The 27903-nt window shown below is 44.6% G+C and overlaps 1 protein-coding gene across 1 annotated transcript; it reads right to left on the bottom strand.

Annotated features, from left to right (window-relative positions):
• On the bottom strand, positions 1-27594 carry CSRP2 (cysteine and glycine rich protein 2). The gene is made up of 6 exons (XM_040410256.1): positions 27448-27594; positions 16516-16634; positions 10766-10934; positions 8448-8577; positions 8201-8294; positions 1-368 (listed from the first exon to the last, which is right to left on the bottom strand). Exons 2-6 carry the CDS (start codon positions 16625-16627, stop codon positions 292-294), a joined length of 582 nt encoding a protein of 193 aa, XP_040266190.1. The 5' UTR covers positions 16628-16634; positions 27448-27594; the 3' UTR covers positions 1-291.
• Between the last annotated feature and the right edge of the window lie 309 nt (positions 27595-27903).

Genomic DNA, 27903 nt, shown 5'->3' on the forward strand with positions numbered 1-27903 from the left:
TTGTCTATTAAACATTGACATTTATTTTGAGATATAAAGTAGCTAAGAATCAATAAAAAAAAAACAGATATATATTATTGCTTTAGTGTTGAGACAAAATATTCTTGTAGAAAAAAAAAAATCTACAAAGAGTGAGTTTAGCAATAGGCAAATGCAAGCATTTGTCCTAGTACAGAAACTTAAGCACAACTTCACACTGATTAGTGAAATATGGGAATAGCAAACTCGCTTAGTAACAAAGCATTAAGACGTGGTCAATAAATCTTCTCTCATCAGCCTTTCACATGATCTTCACTCTGAATGCACAAGTGCTCCAGCTCCTTGGCCAAATCCAAATCCTTTTGGTCCAAAGTTTTTGGCATAACAACCTAGAGAAAGGAGAAAAATCAAACAAAACGTCACTTACTTTACCAAACATTCCCAGGCAATGAAAACCCAATGGGGCAGATTTATGAATCCAAAGCCTACCACCACTTTAAATATGCCATATCCGACGATCAAGTTACATCAATAGGTTATGCCTTGTAACATACTTTACAAGAAATTGAGACTATACACATGAAAATCCCTAATCTATTACAGACATCAAATACTTGATGAAATCTGTGCAGCGTTAACACAGGACATTACATTTAAAAATTTCCTTTGCTGGACAAACAATTCTATGTCTGAACAGCACCTACCTTAAAGGAGTGCTGATTAGTGTTGAGCGAACTTCTGTTTTAAGTTTGGCGTCTAAAGTTCGGCTTCCGGTTAGCGGAGAATCCCGATATGGATTCCGAATTCCGTTGTGGTCCGTGGTAGCGGAATCAATAATCGGCTGATTATTGATTCCGCTACCACGGACCACAACGGAATTCGGAATCCATATCGGGATTCTCCGCTAACCGGAAGCCGAACTTTAGACGCCAAACTTAAAACAGAAGTTCGCTCAACACTAGTGCTGATCTATCGGATATGGTTCCTTTAGGGTCCATTCACACATCCGTATGTGTTTTGCAGATCCGCAAAACACGGACACCAGCAATGCGCATTCGACATTTTGCAGACCGCCGATCGGCAGCACTATAATAGAATATGCCTAATCTTGTCCGCAATTGCAGACAAGAATAGGACACGTTCTATTTATTTTTCGGGTACGGAATTGCAGACCCGGAAGTGCGGGTCCGCATTTCCAGATCCGGGCAGCACATCGCGCAGCCCCATAGAAATAAATGGGTCCGCAATTCCTTTCAGCAAAATGCGGAACAGAATTGCGGACGTGTGAATGGACACTTAATGTGGTGATGGGCTTTCTAACTACATTCTACATGTAAGTGTGCTCTCTGTACTTATGTTCCCTGTATTTTAATAGTTAAGAAACTTAATAGTTAATACTTAATAAACTTAGGGCCCTTTCACACTTGCGTTCTTTTCTTCCGGCATAGAGTTCCGTCGTCGGGGCTCTATGCCGGAAGAATCCTGATCAGGATTATCCCCATGCATTCTGAATGGAGAGAAATCCGTTCAGGATGCATCAGGATGTCTTCAGTTCCGGACCGGAACGTTTTTTGGCCGGAGAAAATACCGCAGCATGCTGCGCTTTTTGCTCCGGCCAAAAATCCTGAACACTTGCCGCAAGGCCGGATCCGGAATTAATGCCCATTGAAAGGCATTAATCCGGATCCGGCCTTAAGCTAAACGTCGTTTCGGCGCATTGCCGGATCCGACGTTTAGCTTTTTCTAAATGGTTACCATGGCTGCCAAGACGCTAAAGTCCTGGCAGCCATGGTAAAGTGCAGTGTGGAGCAGTATACTTACCGTCCGTGCGGCTTCCCTGGGCGCTCCAGAGTGACGTCAGGGCGCCCCACGCTCATGGATGACGTGTCGCATGGATCACGTCATCCATGCGCATGGGGCGCTCTGACGTCATTCTGGAGCGTCCCGGGAGCCGCACGGACGGTAAGTATACTGCTCCCCCGCTCCCACTATGGCAACCGGGACTTTAATAGCGTCCTGGCTGCCATAGTAACACTGAACGCATTTTGAAGACGGATCCGTCTTCAAATGCTTTCAGTTCACTTGCGTTTTTCCGGATCCGGCGTGTAATTCCGGCAAATGGAGTACACGCTGGATCCGGACAACGCAAGTGTGAAAGAGCCCTTAGATTTTACCCTCCTACACCGTGTGCTGGGCTAATACTGCCATCATGTTCATTATGTATGCTGAAAGGGGATCCATGCTGGATGGAGGAAGACACAGAGTCCTCCAAAGCCTTATCTACATTGAGTGTTAGAATGCCAGTACAGAGTCATAGATTACATTGGACTACAGTTGGCTACCAGGAAAGCCAGAGTGGTAGGGTCAGAGACTCCAGCTTAACAAATATATGGTCTGTTATTAATAGTGTAATTAATTTATTAACTTTTATAGGAAGTTAGAAAAGTTTAAAAATGTTAATCATAAATATATTTTTTCTGTTCTATCAATCTAAAGGAGCATTTACATGCACAGATCGAGCAGGCAATTATTGGGATGAGGTTCCTTCTCAATAGTAGCCTGCTTGTCAGTGGAGGTGAAGAGTTGCATTTACATGTAGTAATCTCCTCTTCTGTATGAGGATGAGTGATGGCTACTGGCATTGCTCATCCTCATACAGATTCATTGTTTCTGGCCAGCCGATCATTGGTCACACAGCACAATCTGCTGCCCAGAAACAATGATTTAATGTACTGCATGAACGATTGACTCACCTGATGAGCAAGCGTTTCTCGTTCATCAGTTGATCGGCAGCACATTTGCACGGATCTATTATCAGCGAACGAGCATTCGTAGTAACAATCATTCCTAATAATTGGCCCCACAATTGTGCGGGGTAAATCTGCCATAAGGTTCCTATTTATCAAAAACTGTGATAAACAGGGTGTTCAAGTGGTAATAGATAATCAGCTCTCGCCTCTCCGGTCCTTACACTATAAAACTCTGGTCCTTATAGTATAAACAGCGATAAGCAGGGTGTTCTAGTGGTGATAGGAGAGGTGAGAACTGATTATTTATTACCACTAGAACACCTTGCTTATCACTGTTTATAATATAAGGATAGGAGAGGGGAGAACGGATTATCTATCACCACTAGAACACCTTGCTTATCACTGTTTATAATATAAGGATAGGAGAGGGGAGAACGGATTTTCTTTGTTCTCTCCTGTCCTTATACTATAAACAGTAATAAGCAGGGTGTTCTAGTGGTAATAAATAATCAGTTCTCACCTCTCCTATCACCACTAGAACACCCTGCTTATCGCTGTTTTATAGTATAAGGACCAGAGGTTTATAGTGTAAGGACCGGAGAGGCGAGAACTGATCTATAACCACTAGAACACCTTGCTTATCACTGTTTATAATATAAGGATAGGAGAGGGGAGAACGGATTTTCTTTGTTCTCTCCTGTCCTTATACTATAAACAGTGATAAGCAGGGTGTTCTAGTGGTGATAGAAAATCAGTTCTCACCTCCCTCGTGTGTTCCCCTATCCCTTATACTAGGTATCTTCATGTTGCTCCAAAGTCCATCGTTACAATGTCTAACACTGTGCTGCACATCACATGCTCAGTAGTGAAGACGTTAACTAGTAGGCATGCTTGCATTCATCTCAGAGCAGGAAGACAGCATTAAAAAAAAAGGTGTTGGCTGGAAATAAGTAACTTTTCACAGATGCCTGCAGCTTGCCTCTGCTATGGAAAGATTCATACCTGCCTGCTATCCCCAGCTTCTGTTTTGCGCGCTGGCTCCTGTGTGTCTGTCTTCCAGTAAACAGTGTTTACTTCCTCCTCAGAATGGCATGGCCACCTGCTGTGCTGCAGCCAATGACACGACACGTCATTGCTTGCGGACACTTCACCACTGCAGATGATCATGCCAGAGAGCAAGTAAACAAGCTGCGGATCGGAAGATGGGCACACGGGAGCCTTTGTGTACCACCGGAGCTGCGTGTAGTAGGCAAGTATGAATCTTTCCATAGAGGAGGCAGGCTCCTGTGGAAAGTTATTTCAGAAATTGTATTCTAATTAATATGGTTTAAGCTCTATACAAGTAGCCTGATTACTTACCTGATAATATAAAATCAAATGTCACCATTTTAGCTCAGTACATTTTTTTATTACAAAATTATTGGCCAGAACTTTGTCTCCACAGCTCTGGCTACAAGAAATTAGGATTTGGTAGGACCCGATGATTTTACAAACCTATATCCAGAATATGATCCCCAGGGGTGTGCGCCTAATATACTAAGACATTTGTAGATGGATCTACTGAAATGAATCCAGGAGGAAATACATATTACCAAAACGTGTCTGTGGGAACTCGTGGATCCATTGGATTTTTAACAATCCATGCATAAATTATAGTAAAACATCAACATTGTTAGGCCTCTTTCACACGGGCGTTGCGGGAAAATGTGCGGGTGCGTTGCGGGAACACCCGCAATTTTTCTGCGCGATTGCAAAACATTGTAATGAGTTTTGCACTCGCGTGAGAAAAATCACGCATGTTTGGTACCCAAACCCGAACTTCTTCACAGAAGTTCAGGCTTGGGATCGGTGTTCTGTAGATTGTATTATTTTCCCTTATAACTATGTTATAAGGGGAAATAATACATTCTGAATACAGATGGCATAGTAAACTAGCGCTGGAGGGGTTAAAAAATAAATAAATAATTTAACTCACCTTAGTCCACTTGATCGCGTAGCCCGGCATCTCCTTCTGTCTCCTTTGCTGAACAGGACCTGTGGTGAGCATTAATTACAGGTAAAGGACCTTTGGTGACGTCACTCCGGTCATCACATGATCTTTTACCATGGTGATGGATCATGTGATGACCGGAGTGACGTCACCAAAGGTCCTTTACCTGTAATTAATGCTCACCACAGGTCCTGTTCAGCAAAGGAGACAGAAGGAGATGCCGGGCCGCGATCAAGTGGACTAAGGAGAGTTAAATTATATTTTGTTTTTTAACCCCTCCAGCGCTGTTTTACTATGCATTCTGTATTCAGAATGCTATTATTTTCCCTTATAACCATGTTATAAGGGAAAATAATGATCGGGTCTCCATCCCGATCGTCTCCTAGCAACCGTGCGTGAAAATCGCACCGCATCCGCACTTGCTTGCGATTTTCACGCAGCCCCATTCACTTCTATGGGGCCTGCGTTGCGTGAAAAACGCAGAATATAGAACATGCTGTGATTTTCACGCAACGCACAAGTGATGCGTGAAAATCACCGCTCATGTGAACAGCCCCATAGAAATGAATGGGTCGGTATTCAGTGCGGGTGCAATGCATTCACCTCACGCATCGCATCCGCGCGGAATACTCGCCCGTGTGAAAGGGGCCTTAGGAGGTGTCGATCACCAATACAAAAAAACAAATACCAGAGGGACCTGTATGACTATTCACACCAATAAGCGCATGAGTGGAGGAGGTGAGAACATTTGCCTTCCATTCCCAAAGAAGGTGAAATCGGTCAAGACATTTATTCAATCTCTGTGTCAGTTTCATCTCCTCAGAAGCAGAATCCTCTGACACACGGCAGGATCAATCAGAACCCTTTAAAGGGAGTCTGTCACCACAATTTGCCCTTATAGACCACTGTACATAGCACTATAGCATAACTATAGGTCAAATGGTACCTTTGTCTTTTTGTTTGGATGTTCACCAGGGGCAAAAATGGAGTTTTATTCATATGTAAATGAGGGCCCAGGGGCGGTGTTCCAGCTGTAAGTGCCCAGGCCGCTCTTCCTTCTTCTCACATAACCCCTCACCAGCCTGTTGCTTGGCCCGCCCTGTATGCCTCTTACGTCATCCAGTGTACTGGCCGATATCCCGCCCACGCATGCGCACTGCTTGGAATGATGCTGCTGCCCACAATGGCCATCACAGTGCGCATGCTTTGGCAGGATATCAGCCAGTACACTGGATGACGCAAGGGGCTTACAGGGCGGGCCAAGCAACAGGCTGGGGAGGGGTTATGTGAGAAGAAGGAAGAGCGGCCTGGGCACTTACAGCCCGAACGCCGCCCCTGGGCACTTGCGATCCCTCATTTACATATGAATAAAACTCAATTTTTGCCCCTGGTGAACATCCAAACAAAAAGACAAAAGGTACCATTTGACTGATCTATAGTTATGCTACAGTGCTATGTAAGTGGTCTATAAGGACAAATTGTGGCGACAGACTCCCTTTAAAGGGGTATTATCAACACGCCGTTTCATACTTACCTGCTCCCGGCGCGCTGTCCACTTCCTGGTTTCGGCACTCGGCAGGCTCCATCTTGATTGAAGTCTTCTCCCGGCCGGGCCGCGCACGCCGAGGCCACGCATGCGCCCTGGTGACTTCTTCCTGGCAATTATACTATACTGGCCAGGAAGAAATTACCATAGCGCATGCGCGGTCTCGGCGTGCGCTTTCAGGACTGCGCGCGGCCGGGAGAAGAGAAGAAGTCGTCTGCGCAAGCGCGGCCACCGCAATTCCTGAGAAGAGCGGTGGCCGTAACCAGGGGAGACGGAAGACAACAGTAAGGTAAGTATATGTTTATTTTCTTCTAAGGGGTGGGAATTAATTAATTAAATATATTTAGAAAAATGATAACTTAAATCATTAACAGATTTAACAGTGATCATTAAGATGAGAATACCCCTTTAAGGGGTTGTCCAAAATATTTTTATTGCGGACCTATCCCTGTGATGGCTATCCTCCGGCACTCCAACTGTGGTAAAACTACGACTCCCAAGATGTAGACTTGCTTGGCTGTTCTCAGAACTCCATGGATGAAGCATGCTGGGAGTCGTAGTTTCACCACAGCTGGAGTGCCAGAGCTTAGCCATCACAGAATCCTCTGGGTAGGTCAATATCAGACCGGTGGGGGGGTCTGCCACCCAGCACCCTCAACCGATCAGTTGGTTGAAGAGAAGGCGCGTGCCGCGCTAGTGCAGATTTCTCTTCCTTGTTTAAGCAGTCCCATTCCTATTTACATGTATAATACAGAGCCATCCAATTAAAGTGAAAGGGACGGTTTAGGTGTGATTACACTTTCTTACCACTGCTGTTGCAACAGCGAGCTGGTAAACAATGAACAGAAGGCAGTGCTTGCACGGAACATGCCTTCCCTTCAACCAGCTGATCGGTGGGGGTGCCGGGAGTCAGACTCCTGCCGATCTGATATTGGTGACCTACCCTTAGGATAGGTCATCATAAAAAATAACTTGACAACCCCTTTAAGGGCACATAGTCAAACGTGTAAGAGTGGTCTCTGTACGGATGTTCCCTGGATTCTAATGGATACTAAATAAAGTTGGATTTAACCCTTCTACACTTTGTGTTGGACCAATACTTACCCGCTTCATGTTCATTACATCTGTTAGAACGGGATTCACGCATGAGGGAGCAGGACCGCTGGAGGTGGCGAGCTGGACTTTTTGCTACATGTATAATCTAAAGATGCTACACATTTGTCACAATGGATGTTGGGGTGCCTCTTTGGACGCTTTTTATAACACCTACTGGTTGGTTCACTTTGTGCCAAAATGTTATTGCACATTGTCACATTTAAAGTCACGCCAAACCACACCGCTTCCGCCTTAAGCCACACCCCATTGTCGAGGAAGGCACAAAGAGCATCTAAAATAAATTTGGTGCCAGTTTTTTCTATTGTATGACCCACTTACAACGCATGGGGGAAAAAACAAAAAACAAATAGCATTGGGTAGGGTAAAAACTTCGGAACAATTCATATCCCATAAAATTTATGTAAGAACTTGCATACACATACTATCTATTTTACCAAGGAAGCAGTTTCCCGTTCCCAACTTCCTTCCCTTACTATTAACATCCTGTGTTGGCTTTATATAGCCTTGTGTTTTATGGCACAATAGGAGGCCACAGCAACCTACCAGGAAAGTGGAAGGGTAAATGACCATTTACAGTAGTCCCTTTAAAGCAGCACTCTCTTATTAAATGTTCAAACACTGGTCATCTTCAAGCGAGAACACCCAGGTTTATGTATATTTCAAATACAAACAGTTTGCCTGTTAATGCTCTAGACAGGCATTTCCCAGTGACTTTTCTGTTCTGCTTCAAATCTCTCATATGGTCAACTGAACACAGCCTAAGGTTAAAGGGCATGTGAACATTACGAAAAGAATGCTTGCTGACGTTTACGCTCTCACCTTTGCAATAGATTTCCCCATCTTTTTCAGTCAAAGTCGTAGATTCTAGACTCTTGCCACATTTTGCACACCGGAAACAATTCTTGTGCCATGCCTACAAGGGAGAAAATTAATGTTCAACAAACATTAGGCTACTGCATTTAAGATGGCCAAAAACATGATGAACCTTACATATAGACATTACAAATGCTACGTGTTCAAAGAATTGTGCAGGAAGACATGCAGGATAACAAGAGCAGTCCTTTACCTTCCCAGCTCCTATTACTTTCTCCGCAGCATATACAGATTCACCACATCTGGGACATTTATCAGTTCCTCCAAACTTCTGGGCAAACTTTGAAGAATTAGCAGAGGCACTGGTACGGGACTGTTGTGATCTGTAATTGGATACAATGTTTTATTATATATATATATATATATATATATATATATATATATATATATATATATATATATATATACACACACACACACACAGTTGCAAGAAAAAGTATGTGAACCCTTTGGAATGATATGGATTTCTGCACAAAATTGGTCATAAAATGTGATCTGATCTTCCTCTAAGTCACAACAATAGACAATCACAGTCTGCTTAAACTAATAACACACAAAGAATTAAATGTTACCATGTTTTTATTGAACACACCATGTAAACATTCACAGTGCCGGTGGAAAAAGTATGTGAACCCCTAGACTAATGACATCTCCAGGAGCTAAATTGGAGTGAGGTGTCAGCCAATTGGAGTCCAATCACTGAGATGAGATTGGAAGTGTTGGTTACAGCTGCCCTGCCCTATAAAAAACACACACCAGTTCTGGGTTTGCTTTTCACAAGAAGCATTGCCTGATGTGAATGATGCCTCACACAAAAGAGCTCATAGAAGACCTACGATTAAGAATTGTTGACTTGCATAAAGCTGGAAAGGGTTATAAAAGTATCTCCAAAAGCCTTGCTGTACATCAGTCCACGGTAAGACAAATTGTCTATAAATGGAGAAAGTTCAGCACTGCTGCTACTCTACCTAGGAGTGGCCGACCTGTAAAGATGACTGCAAGAGCACAGCGCAGACTGCTCAATGAGGTGAAGAAGAATCCCAGAGTGTCAGCTAAAGACTTACAAAAGTCTCTGGCATATGCTAACATCCCTGTTAGCGAATCTATGATACGTAAAACACTAAACAAGAATGGATTTCATGGGAGGATACCACAGAGGAAGCCACTGCTGCCAAAAAAAACCATTGCTGCACGTTTACAGTTTGCACAAGAGCACCTGGATGTTCCACAGCAGTACTGGCAAAATATTCTGTGGACAGAGGAAACCAAAAGTTGAGTTGTTTGGAAGAAACACACAACACTGTGTGGAGAAAAAGAGGCACAGCACACCAACATCAAAACCTCATCCCAACTGTGAAGTATGGTGGTGGGGGCATCATGGTTTGGGGCTGCTTTGCTGCGTCAGGGCCTGGACGGATTGCCATCATCGAAGGAAAAATGAATTCCCAAGTTTATCAAGACATTTTGCAGGAGAACTTAAGGCCATCGGTCCACCAGCTGAAGCTCAACAGAAGATGGGTGTTGCAACAGGACAACGACCCAAAGCATAGAAGTAAATCAACAACAGAATGGCTTAAACAGAAGAAAATACGCCTTCTGGAGTGGCCCAGTCAGAGTCCTGACCTCAACCTGATTGAGATGCTGTGGCATGACCTCAAGAAAGTAATTCACACCAGACATCCCAAGAATATTGCTGAACTGAAACAGTTCTGTAAAGAGGAATGGTCAAGAATTACTCCTGACCGTTGTGCACGTCTGATCTGCAACTACAGGAAACGTTTGGTTGAAGGTATTGCTGCCAAAAGGAGGTTCAACCAGTTATTAAATCCAAGGGTTCACATACTTTTTCCACCTGCACTGTGAATGTTTACATGGTGTGTTCAATAAAAACATAGTAACATTTAATTCTGTGTGTGTTATTAGTTTAAGCAGACTGTGATTGTCTATTGTTGTGACTTAGATGAAGATCAGATCAGTTTTTTATACGTCTGCTGGGACCCCCACTGTTCACTCGGAATCCCGTGTGAAGGGAAGGATAATATACATGCATTACCCCTGCTCCAGTCACTGTTTATAGGCGTATGTCCCATAGACGTGGGGTAACGGGTACACATGCACTACTGATCCACTCACACAGGGGACTCCGAACCAAAAATGTTGTGATCAGTGGGGGTCCCAGTGATCATACATTTATCAGCTATCCTGTGGTTAGGTGATAAGGGTTATTAATGGGAACCAGAGTTTTAGGTTACGTTTTTTTTTCAGTGCCATTTAATATCTCATCCACTTTGGTGCTGTAATGCAATGCAGATTAGTATCTGCTAAATATGAACATTGCCAAAATCAACACAGAAGTTTGTAGCTAATTTCTTAAACCCTTTTTTTCAGTTTTATTGCTTTGACAGCTATGTTTAACAATAGGTTGCATAGTTCTTCTAGGCAGAGCAAAGCAGACATACCATGGCACGGAACTGTCAAGAAGCCAAACGAAATAATGAAATATTCACTTACTCTTCAGCTTTAATACCCAGCCTTTCTCCTTTATCCATATTCAATGTGCCCGCTCCTTGCCCATAGCCATAGCCCTTGGGTCCATACTTTTTCCCATAACAGGATCGGCAGTAAATCTCATCCTCGTGAATAGCCACTGTTGTGCTGTCCAGGTTTTTTTTACAAACCACTACAAAAAACATTTATAAAATTTATTAAATTATTCTGGCTGCTTTGAACATACAAATGTCCTGCTGCTGGGTTGCATCATGAGGGACAACACAGCAGAACAATCCTCGAAATACACAATTAAACTGCTACACTGCCATGCAAGTAAAACCTTGTACATTTTGTCACAGGCTGTAAATTCGGAGGAAAAACTTCAGAGATGACCTGTTGGATGACAAGGAAGCAGAGAAAGTGGCCTCACGAAAGTTAAGATGGCCAATAGCTACCACCTGAGATAACCCGAACCACTAAAAAAAGGTTGCTCTAAGCCATCTCTTGGGTGGGGATGGTTAAAGAAGGAGAATGAAGCAGCAAGAGCATTTGCTCCCTTCACTTCCTAATTTTAGAGGAGTTGTCCAGACATACTCTCCCACAGAATATAACATCTAGTGGAAATAAAGGAATGGCACAACATAGAGCCATAAGAATAGAGGCTCCAGAAAGGTCCTCTTTAAATTATAAATTCTCAACCCTTTGTCTTCTGCAGCCTGCATGTGATCACATACATCGCAGGCTGCTTAGACCTATCCAGTGTGAAATGCATCCGATGGGCTTTCTGATGGCTCACTCTGTAGCCCTTATCTCTGTTCTCCTGAATGATCCTTTTTTCTCCAAGTTAATTTTATTTGGTTGGGAAGACGTCAGCTTAAATTATTTTTTAGGAGCAGAGAAAAGGACTTGAGCTACCAGAGAGCTTGTCTGACACATTTCACTCAGAACGTGGCTGAGCAGCCTGCAATGTATGTGATCACATGCAGGTTGCAAAAGACAAACAGCTGAGGATATTTAACCAAAACCAAATACAAAGATGATTTATCATATAATGGATGTAATTCAATATAAAAAAAAAAATAATCATGCAGAGATGTCCTTGAGCTTTAATTCTGCTCGCACAGTTTCAGTGTAGGCAAGGGGTATCAAAATGGATAGATCTGCACTGCTGCTTTCAGGACTGCCTGCATTAATGGCTTAGGTCCAAGACATGTTTTAAGCATCTGGGTGTTCACACTAATGTTTCTATTCTCTGATAAAGCAGAGATGCTGGAGGCACAGAGGAAATTAACAATAAAGGATTACTGTAGAAGACTGCATGCCTGTTCATCATACAGTGATTAAGCTTTAACCACACGAGACTTTACAACTGATTTTATTCCGACATGCAAACATAATAGCAGTTAAGAAAATCCCCATATTGTACAACTACAGGCTGAAGCACACATTAGTAAGTGAGAAGTTTAGCACATCAATATTAACAATCATTATCACCCTTGCTATAAGCATTAAATAGATCAAGCTACAATAGTATGAAATTGAAAAGAGAAAAAAATTACTTATGGTCTCACACTGTATAATGGTGACATTCAACATGTGGAAAATGTGTGCAGATTGTGAGTAGTCAGCAGACAGAACTGAATGTTCTGCTTCCAGCAAAAATTTTCCAGTGGGAATCTACAAGTTCAGAGTTATTAAACAGAAATATAATTGTGCTTGGAGTGCCAAGAAGGTGCCACGGCCTTTGCTGTTCTCACATTCCACCCTTTAAGCGGTCCTAATCCTCACAGAGTACATTACAAGTCACAAAGGGAAGGGAATCTTAAAGATTCCTGGCATTTTCAAGAAATGGCAAGAGAGAGAAAAGGAACTGCATATTAGAGTAACAGGATTATGAGGAGATTATTATTATTATGATTAAAGCGCAATTCATTCCATGGCGCTGTACACATGAAAAGGGGTATACATACATACATATTACAAGACAATTGCAATAAGCAAGAACAAGATAAGTTACAAACTGGCACAGAAGGTGAGGGTAAAGCTGTTCATAGGGGTATAGCAGTAGGGTCACTGTAGATTGTAGGCTTTTCTGAAGAGATGGGTTTTCAGGTCTCTTTTGAAGGATTCCACTGTAGGCGAACTTCTGTTATGTTGGGGTAGAGAGTTCCAGAGTATGGGGGATGCACAGGAGAAATCTTGGAGGCGATTGTGGGAAGAGGTGATAAGGAGGAGAGAAGGGTCTTGTGAGGATCGGAGATTACGTGTGGGGATGTATCAAGAGAGTAGCTCACAGATGTATGGAGGGGACAGGTTGTGTATGGCCTTTTATGTATTTGTAAGTATTTTAAACTGAATTCACTGGGCAATGGGGAGCCAGTGAAGGGACTGTCAGAGGGGAAAGAGGAGAAATGGGGGAGAGGTGGATTAGTCGGGCAGCAAAGTTGAGGATAGATTGGAGGGGTGCTAGATGGAAGACCACACAAGAGGATGCTACAGTAGTCTAGGCGGGAGATGATGAGGGCATGTACAAGCATTTTTGTGGTGTAGATTGAGAAAAGCTAGGGTCTGTGATGCCAAGAGATGAGAGCTTGTAACAGAATAGAGGTCGACGGTGTCAAAGGCAGAGGACAGACAGGTAAAGGATGAGGAGGACAGAGTAATGTTTGGTTTTGGCAGTTAGCATATCATTGGTGATTTTAGTAAGGGCAGTTTCAGTTGAGTGGTGGGGTCAGAAGCCAGACTGTAGTGGTCAAAGTGTGAGTAGGAAGAAAGGTGAGTGTACAGTTCAAAGTGGACAAGTTGTTCAAGTAGCTTTGAGGCGTATGGGAGAAGCGATATGGGTCGATGCCTAGACAAAGACGACGGGTCAAGGGAAGGCTTTTTGAGGATGGGTGTGATTGTAGCATGTTTGTTTAAAACCAGAAGGGAAGACACAGGGATGGTTATTGATAGGTTGAAGGGCTGGGATAAACACTGTGGTGAGGTGGGCTTGGATCGGGTCAAGTGCACAGGTGGCGAGATGTGATCAGGAGAATAGGGTGGAATGTTTTTCCTATAGAATGTTGGAGAAGCAGGTTTTGGGGGAAAGAGGACTGAGTAGCTGTGGGGACTGTACGTTGAAGCTTTTTCTGATGTTGTCAATCTTTTGTTTAATGTGGCAAAGTCCTCAGCTGAGTGGAGAGGCGAGGGTGGGGGCGCTGGGGGAAGGAGAAGAGCGAGATGAGTTAAGTGTTAAAAAGTTGTTTAGGGTTGTGAGACGGGAAAATATGAGAGATGAGTTTTGTTGTGTGTGAGGTGGGCAACCGAGTCCAGAGCTGTAGTTACTGTATTGCTATACAGAGTGGCCGCAGCATCTGATCCTGGAGGGAACATATGGTAGAGAGTCAAAGAAGAGATTGAGAAAGCAAGCGAAAGTCAAGATGTTCAAGGTTCCTGCGAGGGTGTACTAATGTGTGGACTGGGGGAGCAGCTGGAGAGACCAGTGAAGAGAAAGTGAGTAGGTTGTGATCAGATGGGGGGGGGGGGGGGGGGGGGGGAGAGAGAGATGAGTTAGAAAGGTTAGATAGGGAGCAGAGGTGGGTAAAGATAAGATCCAGAGTGTGACCATCTCTGTGGGTGGGAGTGGAGGACCACTATGAGAGCCGGAGGAGGAAGAGAGTGTTAGAAGGTTAGAGGCAGCTGAATGGCAAATGTCAATGGGGATGTTGAAGTCACCAATGATGATAGTGGGGATGTTAGCAGAATGAAAGTATAGGAATCAGGTGTTGGTGGTCAAGAAAGATGGGGGCTGGGCCTGGGGGGCAGTGAGGTTGGATGGAGAGAAGATGCGGACAGAGTGTACTTCAAATGAAGAGAGCATAATAGAGGGTGGAAGTGGAATTGGTCTGTAGGAGCAGTTGTCCGATAGGAGAAGACCAACTCCTCCACCATGTCTGCAGCCGGGGGTGGGGGGTGCTGAGTGAAATGAAATCTGCTATAAGAGTGCAGCAGGATAGGCAGGGTCAAAGATGAAGAGGTCATGAATGTAGGAGAGTTTGTTGCAGACAGAGCAAGCATTCCATAATGCTCCTGAAAGAGGAACACAGAGAGCAGGGGTCAGGGGGAATGTTTTTCAGGTTTAAAGGGGTTGCAGAAATTTGCAGAAGGGGATCGGTAGAGGAAGGTAGGTAAGATGGTGGGGATTTGCTGAGGGGGACCTGGGTTTGGAGATATATCGCCAGCAATAAGGAGAAGCAGAGAAAGTGTTAGTAGGTGGGAGTAGGAGAGGGCATGAGGTGGCGGTGTGTGTGTTTGGGAAGGATGTTTTTAAGGTGTCCAAATGGGTTTGTGCAAGCAGTCAGATGAGTAGGTAAGATAGAGGGAGAGATAAATAGTCCCTTGCTGGGTGAAGGGGTGTGGGGGTATTTCACTAGGTTTTGGAAAAGTAATAAGAAAAATTGAAACAATTGTTTGCATTACCTATTTCTGTAGTTAACTTTAGTTACCTTCTGGTATAATTAAATATGTGAACTTAAAGAGTCGCACTTAAAAGATGTTGCATTGAAAAGATCAAGGTCTGAAAGACCTAGTGACTTTCAATTTATAACACTAAGGGCCCTTGCACACGACCGTATGCCCTCCGAGACATACGGTCCGTGAGCGGGCCATATGTCCAGGAGTGGCAACGATCGTGCGCACGGGAGTACACAGCATCATAGATTGATGCTGTGCATGTCGGGCCGCCCGCGGGGCTATTGTCCCGCTCTCATAAGATCATACGAGTGCGGGACAATAAGTCCCGCTGTCGGCCTGACATGCACAGAATTATTGTAATCTATGATGCTGTGTACTCCCGTGCGCACGATCGATGCCGCTCCAGGACATATGGCCCGCTCACAGACCGTATGTATCAGAGGGCATACGATCGTGTGCAAGGGCCCTTAGGCTGAGTTCAGTCCCGCATTCAGCCTTTCCATTCTTATGCTCCATTATAGGAGCAGGAGAACGGAAAGGACAGATTAAGCACATAACTGAGCCCAACGGATCTAATGTAGTCCGTTAGGTTTCTGCTCAGAGGAAGATTTTTGAAGCGGAGACAAAAGTCCTGCATGCACAAACTTTTGTCTCCGCTTCAAAAATCTTACTCTGAGCGGAAACCTAACAGACCCCATTATAGTCTATGGGGTCTGTGGGCTCCGTTCGGCTCAGTTATGTGCCAAATCCATCCTTTCCATTCTCCTGCTCCTATAACGTAGCAGAAGAATGGAAAGGCTGAACGCTAATGTGAACAGCCTTAGAGTTCAATCAGGTGTGAATGAGAGGGGAGGGGGCTGCATCTGACCTAATCAAAGGTTATAGGGTTGAAATAGTCAATGTAAAAAAACACTCAATGAACCCAGCAAGGAAATAGACACATTAATGTGGAGTGTAGACATACCAGGGGATGAGAAGAAGGAAAGATGAGATGTGTGGACAATTAGACTTGGGAAAAGCTGGGTGGAGAAGTAAAGTTCATTGTAGACATACCATGGGATGATCAGAGTCAATGGGGTCTAGTAGAAGTGTTGTAGCTTCAGTTCTAACCCAGAAGACATATGTGAACAGAGCCTAATGTAACGGTACTATGTGCAAATATCCGAATTTGATTCACACAGTTCTGCAGTTACCCAGATTTCTGATATTTCAATGTCAGTTTTGTCCTACTGCTTCTTCACGTGCAAAATTGTCCAGGAAGATTTTTCATGAGGCTGCACAAAAACATACAAAGCGGACAGTGGCTATATACTTACTGCAAAGGAAGCAGCACTTATGGAAGCTCTTGCCATCGCACTGCACCTCTTCTGCATGGTACACCGTTTTGCCACAGGCCCCACACTTGTTTCCGCCTCCCCAGTTTGGCATCTTGTAACTATAGAAACAAATCGAATATGTCAGAACCAAGCAAACCAATACATTTCATAAAGGGTCACGGGTACAGTGAGTAAGAGCACCACAGACTAGTGGATCTGTGAGAAACAGACAGACATACCATTACCAGGGATTAGGATCCTTTTCATTAGGTCCAGCATTTTACAAGCAAGACATGTACTGACAGCCTTTACTGGCTCCACCCCAGCGTGTAGTAACAGGTTAATATCATTACAGCACCTACTCAATAAGCTGGAAATTTTAGTGAGGAAGGCTGCCACCCAAAACCCATTTCCCTGAAATTAACAATCACATTCGTACACTAATATATTGATAAGAAATCGGCTTAAGGCCCTTTTTTTTTTTTTTTATTCACTTTGTATCAGCTTTTAAAAACCCCATCCACGTTATAGGCTTCAGGATTTTTAAAACAAGCCAAGGATCGGGGCATTATTGGGAACAAACGCTCGCAGACGATAAATGGCCTAGGTAAAGGTGCCACTGATCTCCAGACAAACAATAGAAGTAGAAGAATGCCAGACCATAAGAGTCAAGTGTGTGGACAACAAGGGGCGCACTTTCACAACCGGTTGTTCAATAAATTTCAATTTATTTAATGACTATGCGTTTTGGGGTACCACTGACCCCTTTATCAAGTCTGGATGGCAGATACGGCCGCTGTTCACTGGCACGTGCAGGATGCTGACAACGGCCGTGTGCATGAGCCATAAAATGCTAGTCTGTTGGGTGATATTTTTTTGTGGCACCAAAAATCCTTGTTTGCCGGTAGCCCTGTCTATACAAGAATGTGCTGCTAACAAGCATTGGAACTTTATGGGGAAGAATGATCGTAAGGACTGTTCATCCTTACAGCAGTAATTATTCCTGCATGTACATCTGGAATGAACTTCCCACTCTATCAGCCCATGGAAAAAGCCCTTAGCTGTAGACCTGATGCAAGTAACCTGCCGTTTGCTGCTTTTGCTATTTTATCTCTCGAAAGGGCTGTGGCAGGAATGTGTGCCAGGCGCGGCTGCGAGATAGGTTTATCAATATCACAATTGTCTTCTACAAGCTGTGACGCAACTCAAGGTAATGTCATTTCTGTGTTGTTCCAGAACATTCCCGTGACAGAGCTGGTTTCGGAGTGACACATCCTCTGCTGCTTGAGCTTTAGAAAACAGTGAATAGTCGTTTGGTATGCATGACACGGCCTCCTTACTTTAAAAGGAGCCTGTAAAAAAAAAAACATAGAAAGCCTCTACATCCCTCACAGATCTGCTGTAAACAGAGAAGACACTTGGTGAAATAGTTTCCTGTGAGCAGGATAATAAAACGTATACATTGAGTAAGACTGCTCTGTATCATATACACATAGAGCTTACAGCGGCTGTGGTGGTGCTGTATGTTTTCCCAGGGTTTGGCTGATAGAGCAGTGTCTTCCTACCATGGAATAAAACCAAGACCTGTCACTGAAGATTGTCAAATGGTCCTGCCATCATCATGGTTTCTGGAGAAGTGCAGTACTTAACATGGCATCTGAATCTTGAATGCTACCTTTGTCTTTATCTAAATCTAGACACTTGGATAACTATCTGTATGGATGGCCAACATGATTGCTTTTATCATACACTACAATGCCAAGCAAGCCCAGTCCTAGGGCACATCTCCACGCGGTGGAATTGTCCACCACACAACCGCCACCATGATTTTATTTTGGGCCCCACTATATCTAGGCTGAAGCTGTACTGGTTAAGTTTTCGATGTTACTGACTGGTACATGGAGCTGGAGCCGGTCTTCTTCACAACAAATCAATTTCCCCTGATGGTGGTCAGCTGCTGTTTGGCACATCAGCCAATGCTTATATAAAGGAAAAGGAATGTTAATCTGGGAGATATGTGTCTGCCAAAGATTATAGACGAAGTATGGAATGCGTCATCATAGTCGGAGTTGAATTTCCGACAATTTGTATTTCAGGATCCTTCAAGGTTTATGTGAGTCACCTATAGATCCCTCTAATGCAGAATGTTCACCTACCATTCAGGTTGCTCCTGAAGATTGAGGTGGCGAAAAAAGCCCCCAGTACAATAAAGGATAAGTACTCACCCTGCTACATACTGTATATTGTGCCTGGTTTTACAACAGATTTTGCTTGACAGGCCAAACTGATGTGTGACTGGATATGTGTAGTGTTTAGATTTCTGCCTGAAGAGATATAAATGTACACAGAACACAATACAAATACCTTCCTACAACTATATTCATTGAGTCCTAATCTGTGATATACAGTCTGCCTAGTGATTCCCAGGAGGGCTGTTTGTTTTGTCTCCTTGGATGCACGGAGTACTTTTAGTACTTTATTTATAATTACGTGGATGCATTTTCACATATGCATAAAACAAATGACGTAACCTAATATTCCTACTTCAAGTGTAGCAACAGGAAAGCTAACAAATGACCTAATTGTGGCCGTAGGTTTCATGGTTTTCCTGCTTCCATCCACTGGAATCTTTTCCCATATTAGGAAAAAAAATGACTGCAAAGACAAAATGCACTGTCTGAAAGTTCACTTTATTACACTGAACGTAAGACAGTCCTGGAGAGGGACAGCCTCCCGATGCTTCACCTGAAGGGGCTTCTCTTGCTGGTCTTTGCGTGGTATTTTCGGGCTTTTATGACAACCTATGTGTAACTCTTTGCATTATTTTCTTGTGCATTGCACGTTGACCAGATCAAACCACTCATTATACTATCTGCATTCTTCCAGGCTCTTGAAGCCCAGACAAATTTGACTTTTACTATTCATAATTTTTATTTCACACTACATCTTCTTTTCAGTAACCTTTAAATCTCCGCTTTTTCTGAGTTCAGTTGTACACAGAGCCGTCTTATGGGTAAGAGAATGCTATTTCTGAAAGGCCCATTCGGCTATTGAGCTCAGAAAGAACAGATTAAGGCTCCATTCACACGTCGGCAAATGGGTCCGCATTCGTTCCGCAATTTTGCGGAACGGGTGCGGACCCATTCATTTTCTATGGGGACGGAATGGATGCGGACAGCACACAGTGTGCTGTCAGCATTTGCGGAGCGCTGCCCCGATCTTCAGGTCCGCAAAAGATAGAACATGTCCTATTCTTGTCCGCAGCTTGCGGACAAGAATAGGCATTTCTATAGGGGTGCTGGGCGGGTGTGTTGCGGATCCGCAATTTGCGGGTCCGCAACACACCACGGATGTGTGAATGGAGCCTTAAATGTCTGAAAGTTTCAGGTTTTACTGAATCTTATCCCACAAGACTATGCTCCTCAACTCCCATTATAGGTCACAATAACACCTGTACAAGTGTCATAGATGCAGTCTCATGTGTATTTCTACGTATGAGACTAGGGCTGAAATGATTACTTGATTAAATTGAGTAGCTGGACACAAAAAAAATCCTCGATGATGATACGTTTGTGCCATGTGACCACGGAACGCGAGTGAAGCGCTTGCTATTACCCATGCTCCAAGATCTCCTGCCAGCCTGCACTGTACCCCGACATACACACACCATCAGGATGCAGTGCACGTAAGCACGCACTATGACCTGACGTTGTGTGACGTCAGGAGGACCGTGCAGAGCATCAAGAAGAGGAGTCATGGAGTGTTGGTGGCGGCCCTAGCAGGAAAGGTATGTATTTGATTTCACTGGCGCTGGGGACTGATGGCACCAAGGACTGATGGCAGGGGGGGGGGGGGGGGGGGGGGGGGGTTTTTATAAAGGAAAAAAAAAGTTTTTTTTCTTTCTTATTAATGTACTTAACTAAAATAATCAATAGCTGCAGCCCTATATGAGACCCTTTGGTCCAGAGCGCTGTATCTGTGCAGTCCGTCTACTGTTATCGGTCTAGTCCCTGCCATCCCCACCATTAATCCTGGTGAGGGCTGCAGTCACGGTGCGGTGTGGGAGGGACTCCACACCAAACAGCGATAGGAAGCGGGAGTTGAAACTAGACCTGGATACCGGGATATGGGAGCAGGGCACCTCCTATTGCAACCCTGAACCTAGCCCTGACTCCTAACTGTATGAGCAGACCCTGAGTCGCCCTGATGATCCCTGAAATTAAGGTCAGGAACTAGAGACGACCTGTTCCTCCACAACACGGACAAACAGGAGTCTCCACAGACCTAGCACAAAGATAGGGGAAGACCGTGAACAGCAACTTTATTGGCAGGTAAGAACCCAGTGATACAACAACACCGGAACAACAAGCACTTACCTGCCGCAGCAACAGGGTGGAACACCAATAACTGCCTGGACCCCCATGCGGACAGGGTGCATGGCAGCCCCCAGCAGAGCTGCTCACTGACTTGTAGTTCCCCCTCCGGGGAACCCAGGAACCCTCTCACTGAAGGCATGGGAAATGTCTAGCAACCAAACAGACTAGACATGGAACACAAAACTAGACATAACACACCCTGAACATAAACCACACCAAACAAAACAGGTGAGGATTGGTAAAGGACATAGAAACAAGGGGAAGAAATGGGAGAGACACTGATGTCTAACTAGGTGGCCCTCACACTGGACAGATGGAATATCCAGACAGGAGCAAAGCTCCATCACCAACCAAGGCAGTAATACCACTGACCTCTCGCTCATAGCACCAGAATAAGTAGAGCCATGAGGCCACACCCAGAACACACCTAGATCCACACCTTAACCCCACACACACCAGACTGGGAAATAAAGATAAAGGGAGCAGTGCACAAACATGCAGAACACCACGTTGCCCCAGGCAACTGCATGCACGGAAGACGTGTGTCAGCAAACTACAACAACCGAGACACTGCCGTGACAACTGCAGGAACTAAACAGGCCTCGTAGGCTGCGCATACAGCCCTCTGGATCACTGCGGGAGCCTGGTAGTGACTTCTGCTGTAACGGCTGGCCTCAGAATTAACTCTGATATCAGCCACTTAACTCCCTAGATGGCAGGATAGGGGGAGTTAAGATGGCGGCATCTAGGCAGTTGGAGGGAGAAGGCTCCCTCAGCCACCCATCGACTACCTGTGAAAGCAATTGCAGGGTACCAATGCAGTGCCATGGCAGCTGAGGGCCTAACAAAGACTCCCAGTCCTGACATGGATGTAGGTCTATAAGGGTGCATTCAAACAACCGTGCTGTGTTTTGTGGATCTGCAAAATACAGATACTGGCCGTGTGCGTTCCGCATTTTATGGAATGCACAGGGCCGGCACTATATACAAAATGCCTATTCTTATCCGCAATTGCGGACAAGAATAGGACAGGCTCTATATTGAAATTAAAGTGTCCACAAAAATACTTTTTTCCTGTTCACTCCCAAAAAAATACTAAATGTTAAATCAATAAATCCCATGTACCCCCAAAAATGCTAGCATTGAAAACTACATTGAAACATTCAACCCTAAAGATTAAACGATCTGCACATGAGGTAGGCCATGGTTTCCACTGGTGACATGAAGACAGCTCAGTCTACTCTGGCAGCCTAGGGCAGTACCATTTGTTAGGCAAGAACTCGGCTTTTCCTGCAAAATTATGTGGCCGTGGGTGGGAGGAGCTTTAGCGGCATGCAATTAGCGGTAAACTGCCTACGATTAGCTACATCGGGCCCCTAATCAATGTTTAGCTATCTCCATCAGATCCACAGACAGTAAAGGGGGCAGTGGTGACACATGCACACTTACATTCCACTTATACATAGAACTCTGACCCCCATTCTTGTGATCAGTGAGGGACCCAGCAGTCACCTCCCCCGAAACATTGTTTATGGGAAAACCCTTTACCTTTGCATGGTGCCACCAAAAAAAATAAAACGCGGACAGCACACCACGTGCTGTCTACATCTATATGTCTGTTCCACGGCCCCACAAAAATGATAGAATAGGCACTGTTACAATGGGGCCCCACGAAAAGCAGGCTGCAACAGAGATATGGTAGTGTGAATAGCCCCTTCAAGTCCGGGGTTTCTTCACAGGTACGTTTTTTTTCCACTGAACTGGTCCATTTAAGTCAAAAATGGAAGCATAATGGACTTTTTTTTTTTTACTCATGGCTGCTTAGAGATGCTGTGTGTTATTTTTTACTTTTTTCATGAAAACAGATGGCATTTCCATTACTGACAGAACTTGGACGAGCCCCTGTGATAAAGGCCTCAGGGTGGCACTGAAGACTGAATGAGAGAAGTCAGGGCTTCACCTTAACGGGGCATTTTCTGTAAAGCGTGCTCAGGAATTTCCCCACACCATGGTCTATGCTTCTGCAGCTCCAAAAAAGGAAAATACTTGGTGAAAGGTATGAACTTAACACACATGAAAGCTGAGGAAACAGGCACGGCTTTTTTTTTTCTGGAGGAAGCATCCACCATGGATAATGTAACAAGACTGAAGCGAACAAACTGCCCACTGCCAAGGAAAATAACAATCATAGCTGCAGATTAATCATGCGAGGTCGAAACATGGCCACAAACACAATGCAAAACAGCCAGATGGAATTCAGGCATGAAGAGCCTCTCTGTGCCATGACCTTTCCAAGTGCAACGTCCATTCTTCTCTCTGGTGCCAATGATACTTTAGTATAGCTCTTCACACGTCTTCAGATATTGCTAGGATCAATTCTATTGCTTTTATTTCTCCTGCGATTATCCATATGCGCCGCCGAATGTCCAATGTACCGCCGATTACCTGATGAACGAGTGAAATGCGTACACAAAAATGATAATTTGCCGGCAGTAGATGGCGCTGTGTAAACACCATCTCCTGCCGGCAAACAACGAGTCCGTATGGAAGAGTGATGGCATTATTGATCGCTCCTCCCCGTACTCTGGAGGAGATCGCTGCATGTAAATGACTGGTCTCCTCCACCAGCAGATTGTCAGGAAGGAACGCTTCCCTCCCGATAATCTGCTGCTCCATTGTCCCATGTAAAGGGACCTAGGGCTACACGGCGTCATGTAGAGTCTGTGGTGACGCACTGACAAGAAATCCATCCATGTCACATTGCAGTATGTCGGTGCGACACTATAGACTAAACTATCATAACAATAAATGCTGCAATGTAGCCCTAGCCTTAATCTAGAGAAGCTGGCACAGATCATCATCATTTTATAGGTCAAATGCAGCCAATTGGGCAGATTGACTAGACCCGTAGACAGCGGCAACTTAAGGCACATTTACACTGCGCAGACAGTTATCGGGAAGCAGGCGTTCTTTATCACTAAACGCCTACATGTATGAGGATGAGGGACGGCTACTTCCATTGTTCGCCCTCATACGGATTTCCTGTTTCTGGCCAGCAGGTCACTGTTCACACAGCACAATCTGCTGCCCAGAACGATGATTGAGGTGTCCGCACCAAAGAATAATTCACCCGAGCTGTGGCACCTTTACACTGGCCGACTATAGGGTATGAATGTTCGTATTTTACAGTGCGTCTATAGAATACGTTTACTGAACATGATACTTTTAAGAACCTTTTCAGCAAAAAAATTAAAAATAAAAGTCAGGATGGCAACCCTGAAAAATACACAAAGGCAGGTTGGATTTCTAGGCGTTACCTTGCCCTATTATTGGGATCAGAGGTGTTGTCCAGCCTTGGAAGTGACAACCTCTTAGGTCCAGACCTCTGCGCCTAAACATAAAGACTCATCTGCCCGCAGTCCATACCGCTCCTGGAATGTTAAAGCCAGAGTGGTCATGTGACCGAGCTACTTCCTGGCCTCACAGGAACCAGAAGCGGGAATGCGGGAGTATTCTTTTTTTTTTTTAGTTCACTGCGACAGGTCTGGACCAAAGGGGTTGTCGCTTCCAAGGCTGGACAACCCCTTCAATCTTGCTTGTTAGGTTACGTTCACACGGCTGTATGAATGAGTCCGCATCTGTTCAGCAATTTTCCGGAACGGGTGCGGACCCATTCATTTCTATGGGACCGCAAAAGATGCTGTCCGGATCCGTTGCTCCATGCCGCGGCCTTGCAAAAAAATAAAAATAAAAATAGAACATGTCCTATTTTTGTCCGCAATTGTGGACAAGAATAGGCATTTTCGATGACAGCCGCGGCATGTGGGGAACGCACATGGGCCGGTGTCAGTGTTTTGCAGATCCGCAGTTTGCGGATCCGCTAAACACCATGTTCGTGTGAATGTAGCCCTAGTATAAAGGCCACTTTCACACGAGCGTGTGACTGCATTTGCGGATCCGCAATACACGGGTGCCGTTCCGTGGGCATTCCGCATCACGGATGCGGACCCATTCACTTGATGCAGAACGGAATCGCGGAACGGAACCACTACAGAGTGCTTCCGTGGGGTTTCGGCCCGTACTTCCATTCCGCAAAAAGATAGGACATGTTCTATCTTTTTGCGGAACGGGCAGATCGCAGACTCGTTAAAGTGAATGGGACCACGATCCGCTGCGGCAGCCCCACGGTTGGTGTTCGTGCATTGCGGCCCTCAAATTGCGGGCCGCAGCACGGCCACGGAGCGCAGGAGGCCTAAGAGATATCAGAGAACAGTCAGCTACACATAAGCAGTGCATACACAGTGCTGTAACCATCAGTAGTGATGGGCTGTGGGAGCATCCTTTTGCGCCATTCTCACCTCCCCCACTCCAGGCTCATAGGTTGAATAAGTCGGTAGACCTGAATACCACAGACTGCTATTCCATACGTTAGCGTCCCATAAAAATAAATACATTTATACTGTACACTTTTTTTTGTTAATAAGGTTATCTATGGTTACCTGATGGCCCTCAGTGGAATCTGTTAAACGCAGATGGAAAACACAGATTAACACCGCAGATGCCGTGTGAAAAGAGCCCTAACAAGTCACATTTCATAAATGAGTCCTTACTAAAGGAAAGCGTTCCTTCCTGCCTGCTCGCTGGTGGAGGAGACCACTCATTTACATGCAGCGATCTCCTCCACAGTATGAGGAGAATGACTACTAATGCCATCACTCGTCCCCATACTCAATCATTGTTTGCCGGCAGCAGAGGCTGTTCAGACGGCACGATCTGCTGCCAGCAAGCAACGATTTAGGTGATCAATTACCTGATGAACGGCGGTATATCAACAAGTGTTAATGCAAACGGACCTTAAGCAGTAAGCAGGCCAACTCCACTTATGTCGCAAAGGGTTAATAAATATGGCAAAACTTTAGAGTAGAGTTAACAAAAGAGATTAAAATCCAATGATAAACATGGGCCACTGTCTCCAATCATCCTTAGGGCCTTCATAAGGCACACTTGGGTCATTTATCAAACTGGTGTAAAGTAGAACTGGTTTGGTTGCCCATAGCAACCAATCCGATTTCATCTTTCATGGTCCAAAATCAAAGGTAGAATCGTATAGGTTGCTATGGGCAACTAAACCAGTTCTACTTTACACCAGTTTGATAAATGACCCCAACTATCCAGAAGACTGAGGACACCATATGGTGACAGGTCATTGTCACGAGTGTCTAACCCACACTGCACAGCAAGATCAGAAAAAAAACAAAGATTGTCCTTGTAGAGAAAGGTTACATGTGTCCACAGAAGAATGAAAACAATACACATGGGCTTCTTCCAAGAACCCACCCAACGTTTAGTGAGACAAGACGTTCTACGTTCCTCCATGAGGAGCACCCCTAGGAACAGTAGGAGAGATTTACTAAAGCACATCCATGCCAAAACAGTGGAGGATTAGGCTTGTACCAGCCTATCAGTGGTTAAAAGGGAAGTCATAAAATTTCTAAAACATATACACCACTTTTGGCGCAAAACATGGCTGTAAATGTACGCCTGCCATGAGGTAGGATAAGAAAAGCTACACGCCTATATCCAAGCACGTGCAAGTTTAATAAATTTGACACAAGAGGTACTCATTCATAACTTCACATGTTACAGGAGCAGATCAATCCGCACCACAAAAGGAACGCAAAATCCACCAAAATTACACGTAAACTAAACTGCACTTAATTTATCACACGTCTACGTGACTACTCACTCCAAGATGAAGGATTCACACCAAAAGAGAAATCTGCTGAGAAAAATGGGCGTGGTTAATAAAGTGGCGCTAAGAAACTCGGAAAAAAGTCACACGTTGCAAGTAAAACTGGCCCACAAACTGGTGTAAAAATGATGCAACTGCAGGAAATTGTCGCAATCTCCATCAAAACATTACAAACCCGCACTACGTCCCGTTTATTACGCTCGGTGCCACATTTGATAAAATATGGTCTCAACTTTCACCACTTTCATCTCCAGCTATAATAGTTATGGAGCAAGTTGTGCCAAAATTGATAACTTTCTCCCTAAATACGTTTTTTGGGCAAAGTTCAGACCATGAGGAGAATATATCACAAGGGTTTTACTGGAATCTGTGTTGGCGTACCTTGCGCCAAATGGCACACTATGCCACCCACTTTTTAATTGGAGTAAAACAGCAAAAAGCCACATTTCTTCCAGTAGGAGATTATATATATATATATATATATATATATATATATATATATATATACACATATACATATACATATATACATACATACATACAGTGATAGAACATCTGTTACACAGAAGAGGCCGGACACATGGGACAAGCCCTTGAAAGGAATGACAATTCAGACAATTCCCTAATATGGAGCTGTGCGGAGGAAGGAAACTGCAGGTCTCACCTCTCCTGCGTCACTCTGCTTCCTAACCCGCAGACATGTCAGAAACGTGTCACTAGAGGTCCCTGAGCTGACACAAAGCAAGCGTCCCTCACATAGGCGTTCACCGCCCCGCAGACAGGTATTACAGCTGTAGCACTCACCAGTCTGCAGGCACCGGCTCACTTCTCCTGAGTACGAGGCTGGAATGAGGCGCTAGGTGGCTGCGCTGGGTAGTTACTTCAGTGCAAAGGATGGGCGGGGTCGGGAAGAACTATGTGAAGTAGAAGAAGGGGGGGGAGGAAGGAGAGCTGCGGCTGGCTGCCTAGTCGTCGGCGCTTTCAGTCCCATGACATCACCCGTCCTCCCACACAACGCAGTCAGCGTCCTCAGCCATGCTGGGATTACACTGAAGCCTGTGACGTGAGGCGTCTGGAGATAAGGTGTATGCAGGGCGGACAGGATGCCACCATGGCACAGCTGTTACAGCAGAAGGAGAGGGGAGTACAGCTAGTGGAGTCACAGACTATATATATATACACTGCTCAAAAAAATAAAGGGAACACTTAAACGACACAATGTAACTCCAAGTCAATCACACTTCTGTGAAATCAAACTGT

The sequence above is a fragment of the Bufo bufo genome, chromosome 1 (assembly GCF_905171765.1).
Source record: "Bufo bufo chromosome 1, aBufBuf1.1, whole genome shotgun sequence".
NCBI classification, from domain to species: Eukaryota; Metazoa; Chordata; class Amphibia; order Anura; family Bufonidae; genus Bufo; species Bufo bufo.